The sequence below is a fragment of the Rattus norvegicus genome, chromosome 18, assembly GCF_021556685.1.
Source record: "Rattus norvegicus strain SHRSP/BbbUtx chromosome 18, alternate assembly SHRSP_T2T, whole genome shotgun sequence".
Taxonomy (NCBI): domain Eukaryota; kingdom Metazoa; phylum Chordata; class Mammalia; order Rodentia; family Muridae; genus Rattus; species Rattus norvegicus.
In genome coordinates, this window is record NC_141551.1 from 29,361,722 (window position 1) to 29,369,319 (window position 7,598).

Below are 7,598 nucleotides of genomic sequence, written 5' to 3' on the forward strand. Positions count from 1 at the left end.
GTATTAACCATGCTTTATACTGAAAGAATTTTAAGAACTTGCATGGGTGTATGTTACTAATATTACAAAGTGACTGATTAGGCGATACTGTGTCTTTTTTCTCTCTCGGTTTCACCTAGAGGGTCTCCAGCACAGACTGTATGATTTCTAGAAGGTAAGCAGCTTGTCAGGGTTGTTTATTCTTGTAAATTTTAGAATCGGCACATTAATAACAATAATTCTTTTTGTTGAATGAGGGACTGTATAATTAAAATAATGTTGTTAAGTGTTTAAACTTCTGACAACCAAATAGACTATAAAAAGAATGAAAACATGGAGCGATCTGTTGAAGAGCATAGTCAACGCATGGTGGCGCTGCAGGCTAAGACTTAAAAAAAATGACGAAGTCGGAAAGGGGATTTAAAAAAAAATTTTTTTTGAGATCCCAGGCAAAAAAGACCTTAGGCAGAGCTCAGACCTTTAACGCTCCAGAGAATGCTGCCAATCTACACTTCCAAGAAAGCTATTAACTAACAGGTTTACCGCTATCTGGATGTCCTTGTACCCTGGGTGCAGAAACAAAGATGAAGATTGGAAGAGAACACAGGCAAAGGCAAGTTCTGTTAATCTTTCTTTTCCTGGGAGTGGCTGGGGCGGGCTGGAAACCCCGCCGTTACTTTGTGATGGAGGAAACACCCAGCGGCACTGTTTTGGCAGATCTAGTCCAGGACCTAGGGCTGGGAGTTGCGGAGCTAGCTGCTCGAGGAGCCCAAGTAGTGTGTGAGGAAAATGAATCACGCTTGCAGCTTGATCTACAGACTGGGAAGCTAATCTTAAATGAAAAACTGGACCGGGAGGAGCTGTGCGGCCCCACTGAGCCCTGTGTCATTCATTTCCAAGTGTTACTGAAAAAACCACTGGAAATATTTCAAGCTGAGCTACAAGTAGGAGACATCAATGATCATTCTCCCGAGTTTCCTGAAAGAGAAATGACCGTGAAAATCATAGAGACTAGCCCTGTTGACACTGCATTTCTACTCAAAACCGCTCAGGATTTGGATGTGGGAAATAACAGCATTCAGAACTATAAAATTGGTACCAATTCTCATTTCCATGTTTCCATCCGCAACCGAGGTGATGGGAGAAAATACCCAGAGCTCGTGCTGGACAAAGAGCTTGATCGCGAGGAGCAGGCAGAGTTCAGATTAACTCTGACCGCGCTGGATGGCGGTTCTCCACCCAGGACTGGCACCTCGCAAATCCGGATTATTGTCTTGGATGTCAATGACAATGCCCCTGAGTTTGCACAGGCTTTCTACCGTGTGCAAATCCTAGAGAACAGCCCCTTGGGTTCCCTGGTTGCTAAGGTCTCTGCTAAGGATTCAGACATTGGGACAAATGGAGAGGTATCATACTCTCTTTTTCATAGCTCTCAGAAGATGAGCAAAACTTTTGAGCTAAATGCTCTATCAGGAGAAGTTCGACTAATTAAAACACTGGACTTTGAGACAACATCTTCATATGAAGTAGACATAGAGGCATCCGATGGCGGGGGTCTTTCTGGAAAATGTTCTGTTTCTATTCAGGTGGTGGATGTCAATGATAATTACCCAGAACTAATTATGTCATCCCTCACCAACCCCATCCCAGAAAATTCACCAGAGACAGAGGTGGCACTGTTTCGGGTTCGAGACCGAGACTCTGGAGAAAATGGAAAGACAATTTGTTCCATCCAGGAAGGTGTTCCCTTTACATTGGAACCTTCTGTTGAGAACTTCTTTAGACTGATGACAGACGGAGCTTTGGACAGAGAGAGCAGAGCTGAGTATAACATCACCATCTTCGTCTCAGACCTGGGCACACCCAGGCTCACAACCCAGCACACCATAACAGTGCAGGTGTCTGACATCAACGACAACGCCCCCGCCTTCACCCAAACCTCCTACACCATGTTTGTCCACGAGAACAACAGCCCCGCCCTGCACATAGGCACCATCAGCGCCACAGACTCAGACTCAGGATCCAATGCCCACATCACCTACTCGCTGCTGCCGCCCCATGACCCGCAGCTGGCCCTCACCTCACTTATCTCCATTAACACTGACAATGGCCAGCTATTCGCGCTCAGGGCAATGGACTATGAGGCCCTGCAGGCCTTCGAGTTCCACGTGGGTGCCACGGACCGAGGCTCACCTGCACTCAGCAGCCAGGCTCTGGTGCGGGTGGTGGTGCTGGACAACAATGACAATGCGCCCTTCGTGCTCTACCCACTGCAGAACGCCTCTGTGCCCTTTACTGAGCTACTGCCCAGGGCGGCAGAGCCTGGCTACCTGATCACCAAGGTGGTAGCAGTGGACTCTGACTCTGGCCAGAATGCCTGGCTGTCGTTCCAGCTGCTTAAGGCCACGGAGCCCGGACTGTTCAGCGTGTGGGCGCATAATGGCGAAGTGCGCACCACCAGGCTGCTGAACGAGCGCGATGTGCACAAGCACAAACTGCTGCTAATGGTCAAGGACAATGGAGAGCCTCCGCGCTCTGCCAGCGTCATGCTTCAAGTGCTTCTGGTGGATGGCTTCTCCCAGCCCTACCTACCTCTGCCAGAGGTGGTGCGCGACCCCAGTGACCAAGATGAGGACGTGCTCACTCTGTACCTGGTTATTGCCTTGGCTTCTGTGTCTTCTCTCTTCCTTTTGTCTGTGCTGCTGTTTGTCGGGGTGAGGCTGTGCAGGAGGGCCAGGGAGGCCACTCCGGGTGTCTGCTCTATGGCTGAGGGACACTTTCCTGGTCACCTAGTGGATGTCAGTGGTGTGGGGACCCTGTCCCAGAGCTACCAGTATGAGGTGTGTCTTACAGGAGATTCTCAGAGTAATGAGTTCAAATTCTTGAAGCCTGTGTTTTCTAGTATTGTAGACCAAAACTCTGGTAGGGAACTAGGAGATAATTCATCCTCCCCAAGCATTTTAGGCATGTGAAACAACACATTTCATTCTTTGTATACTTCTGTTGCTTTTGCATTCTCGTTTTCTTTTCGAATCTGGTAGTAATGTTCACTTCTTTTGTTTTTCATTTTCTCTACTAGTTTATATAGTATTTTTGTTTGTTTATTGGCTTTATTACGTATTTTTCCAAATTTGTTGTTACTGAACATTTTACATCAGGACACTTCATGTTCCTGATTGAATTTGCAGTAGTCTCTCCTAAAGAATGTGTATTTTCTGTAATGAATAAAATTCTAATTATAAAAGTATATGTCCTGGCCTATGGGGAATGGATTGGTTTATAGAGAGCTTGTGTACTTTGTTGGAGACCTTAGGTTAGGTCTCTCTGTAAATCCAGCCCCAGAGGTGGAGACACACTATCGGGAATTTAAGGTCATCATCTTCTACATAGAGAATGCAAGCTCAGCCTGGGCTATGTGATGATCAAGGGAGATTAGGTCTCAAAATTAAAAATATATTCCTGGTGTGCGTGATGCCATAGAAGGACATATGATTTCTTTTAAATAATACTTCATTTTAAAACTGGAAGTCCTTAGTTTTATTGTTTGCCTGGGCATGACTTCGGTAGCCTCATTTTGTTCTCTCTGGAAGCAGTTCATAGTCATTAATGCCGTTTCTTCCAGATTCCCTTATTATATTTTCTACTCTCCAACACTGTACATATCGTCTCATGAAACCGGACCCGCATCATCCATTCTTTGTCTCCAAAGTTAACACTGAAAAGGCTAAAAGTCTCTTCATTCTCTTTAGCTGATTGTCACACTTGGCATGTTACTGATATCATAAACTCAATAAGCTCCAGGAAGAGTGATGCATGTGTGTGTGCGTGTGTGTGTGTGTGTGTGTGTGTGTGTGTGCACGCGCTACTATCACTTATTATAGTGAGGAAATCCTGATGTAAATCCCAAAATTCCTGGTAATTTCTGGTGGTACAGCATGCCAATATTTACATGCTTTGGATGATGATATTGCTCTAATTGACAAGGAATTTGGAAGAAAATGTATTATATAGAATTTGCATTTGTTAACTAAACAAATTTAGTAAAGATTTGTTGATGTAGTATTAAATGATTTGGAGAAATTTTCAGGGGGAAAACTGATTCCCCAAATATGTTCAGTCCTGATCCCTAGAATCTGTGAATATTACTTTATATTGTAGAGATAAAACATGAACAAAATTAAGGTTGTTCATAAGCTAAACTTAAAACAGGATGTACAGTCTAGATCATTTAAGTGGGTCTGAGAGAACCAGTGAAAGGCTTTAAAAGCAAAGTTGAATCTACCTAGAGATGAAGAATAGCCAGCCATAGTGGCACATGTCTTTAGTCCTTGGGAGGCAGAGACAAGCAGATCTCTGTGAGTTCAAGGCCAGCTGGTCTACATGGTGAGTTCCAGGACAGCTAGGACCCTGTCTTGAAAAACCATGTGAGAGAGGTGTGGGAAGAGAAAGAAATTCCCTAAGGACTTTAGGTGCATCTTGTGATTCAGTGTTTTAACCTGCCACATTCTGAATATCATGTGGATTTTGAACTTTCTAGTGAACTCCCAGAGTAGAATAAGTCACTTCCTTGTGGTATGTTTTCTGATCGTTCTCCTTCTCCAGGTGAAGCCTGAGGATGCAGCTGATAAAAAGACTTAAAAATATGGAAGTGGAGCCAGGCAGTGGCGGTGTCCTCCTTTAATCCCAGCACTCACAAGGCAGAGGCAGGCAGATCTTTAAGTTTGAGGCCAGTCTGGTCTACAGAGTAAGTTCCAGTACAGCCAGGGCTACAGAGATAAACTCTGTTTTGGAGAAAGGTATGGACCTGGGTTTTTAACTGGGTGGTGGTCAGGCACAGAAGAAATTGCAGACACAGAAAATGTTCAGGTTGCTTTGGTAGACTTGGTAGAAATATGGTATTAACAAGTCTGCCAGTAAAGACACGAGAGGAAGTGAGGCATGTAGTATTTATAAAATACATTGGCTTATAGAACTTATAATTTAAAGCAACAATGGCAAGAAATCTGGATGTTAGAGTTACTTCTAGTTGGAGCCCAGGCAAGGAAAACATTATTAAAAACTGGAGGAAATTAACACTTTTATTTTTATGCAATTGCAGAAAACTTAGCTGAATCATGACTTACATTATATGAGGGAAAGAACACATTCACTTGGTCCTTTGGCAGTGGAAATTTCCAGGAAAACTGCCAGAACTTGATTTCTTTTCACTGGTTATAGTAAAGTATCAGATGAAAAATAAAAACAAAATATATCCAGGACCTGATGACTGGAGGGAAACTCTCATTCTAATTACATTATAACATATGTTAAAATCAGGAAAAATCACTGGCAAGGATGCATGCATGGGAGAGAAGTCAACTGGGAAACATTTCACTAGTGCCTGGGAAATCTGAAAGTTAATAATAGAAATGAGAGTTACAGAGTTAATAATACAGAAGCCCCATTGAAGGGCCAAACACATTTAATTGGATATTCTATTTATTTACTTTTCAACTGTTATCCCCTTTCCTGGTTTCCCCTCTGGAAACCCCTATCTCATCCCCTCCCTCTGTTTCTATGAGGGTACTCCTCCACCCACCCACCCACCCACTCCAGCCTCCCTGCCCTGGTGTTCACCTACACAGGGGTATTGAGCCTTCGTAGTACCAAGGCTTCTCCTCCCATTAATGTCAAACAATGCCATCCTCTACTACATATGCGGCTGGAGCCATGAGTCATTCCAAGTGTACTCTTTGGTTGGTGATTTAGTCCCTGGGAGTTCTGGGGGGTCTGGTTGATTGATATTGTTGTTCTTCAAGCACATTTTTAATGAATTTTTCCTCATCTTTAGATATAATGTGATGCTAATTACTGTAATCGTATAACACACTCTCTGACTGACAGAACTTTCAGAAGTTGATCCCATCTTCCCATTTTCCATTGTGCCTGCTAATGGGTTAGAAAATAGCAAGTATTATTTTTTCCAGGATACTGTCATTAGCAACCAATCAGTAGGAGTAGTTCTTGTCCTTTGGAAGCAATGACAAAAAAACTTAAATAATGTTGATTTGAATAGAAAACGAGAAAAGGAAATGTATTACTGGTATATTTAGATTTGGACTTTCTCTTCATTTGTCTAAACATTATACTTGGATCAATTCTATCAGCCTTCTCATATGTTGAAATGTTTTTGAAGCAGGCCCAGAGATTCGAACACGTTAGGTCAGTTCATTCAAGTTCCCATTGTCTCATTAAGTTAGCTGGCCATCGCTTCTCCCTCTTCTATTTTATAAAGGTTTGTATAAGGTATTTGTGATTGTTTGAGTGAAAATTGTTTCCTATAAGCTAATAATTCGAGTACTTGGTCCCCAGTTGCTGGATCTGTTTAAGGAGGCAGTACGGGTCTGCTGGAGAAAGCCCCTCACTGCGGGTGAGCTTCGAGAGTTCACAGCATCACTCCACAACCAGGTTCTTCTCTTCCCTAGTGTTTGTGGCTCAATATGTGACCTGCTGCCTGCTGCTGTACCTCACAACCATTGTATATTCTCCTTCTGGAAACGTAAGCAAAAATAAACACTTTCTTCCTTCAGTCTCATTTGGTCATGGTATTTTCTTGCAACAGTAAAAGAATAGCTAACAAAGGTTTTTATTATTTTTTTTCTTTTAGTTTGTGAATTTGATATAATTGACCATTAAAATCACCCATGGGTAAACATTTTTTGTTTGGGAAGGCCGCACTGCAAACTCAACCTGATATCCTGCAATTCCAAATTTTATTTTCTGTAGGTAACTTATTTTCTTATTTAGATCTTTAAAAATCTCAAAAGGTATATAAAATATGGAATTTTTAAAAGACATTATTTATAATATTAATTTTATCTCATAAGTTATTTTCATATAGTAAGCTATACAATAATAGTCTTCTTTTTATTCTAGATATTGGTAATATGTGTTTTCTCACCTCTTCTTATAAACACTAGTGTGAGAGTATCAACTTCATTATTTTAAAAAAACAAGCCAGCATTATCTTTGATACATTGCCTATAACTTTCTATTTTCTGTTTCATTGAACTCTACAATTATTTTATAATTTCTATTATCTCCTTTGGATTGAGCTTTCTATTTTGCTACTTTCTTATTTACTTTATACCTTACTTTTAAATTTTAAATCAAAGCACATAAAATATGAATGAAGCTGCACCTTTTTCTCTGTATAGTACTTAAAGTGAAGCTAATGAAGTTTGATGTTTTGTATTTTTATGAACATTCTATTTGAATTTATTATTTTCATCTTCTTTGACAGGCGTGCTGTTTGGAATTTTTAGCTTATTTATTTCAAAGTGCTTTGAGGATACGATTTTATTATTCCTCATTTTTTGATTTGAGAATATATTCTGTACAACTGTGGCCCTTGAAACTTACTGAATTCTTTTATTTAAAGAATCCAGTGTTCTGAGGTGTATTGGTAAAAATTCCCAAGTCCACTTGAAAGGAGTATAGTCTGTGCTTGGTAAAAGTAAAGATTTGTAAATATTAACTAAGTTTTCAGAAAGGTTTAAATATTATTTATGCATAATTTTCTTACATCTCATATTTACTTACAGCAATGTGTTAATTTCATCAAATATTATTGTGTTTTT

At 41.0% G+C, this 7,598-nt stretch overlaps 1 protein-coding gene across 1 annotated transcript; it reads left to right on the forward strand.

Moving 5' to 3' along the window:
• Positions 1-442: 442 nt before the first annotated feature.
• On the forward strand, positions 443-6,547 carry Pcdhb22 (protocadherin beta 22). The gene has a single exon (NM_001416815.1). It carries the CDS (start codon positions 564-566, stop codon positions 2,949-2,951), a length of 2,388 nt encoding a protein of 795 aa, NP_001403744.1. The 5' UTR covers positions 443-563; the 3' UTR covers positions 2,952-6,547.
• The last annotated feature ends 1,051 nt before the right edge of the window (positions 6,548-7,598 follow it).

Bases quoted from the DNA above. Each gene is read 5' to 3' on its own strand.
- Pcdhb22 (NM_001416815.1), top strand. From the start codon at position 564: ATGAAGATTGGAAGAGAACACAGGCAAAGGCAAGTTCTGTTAATCTTT.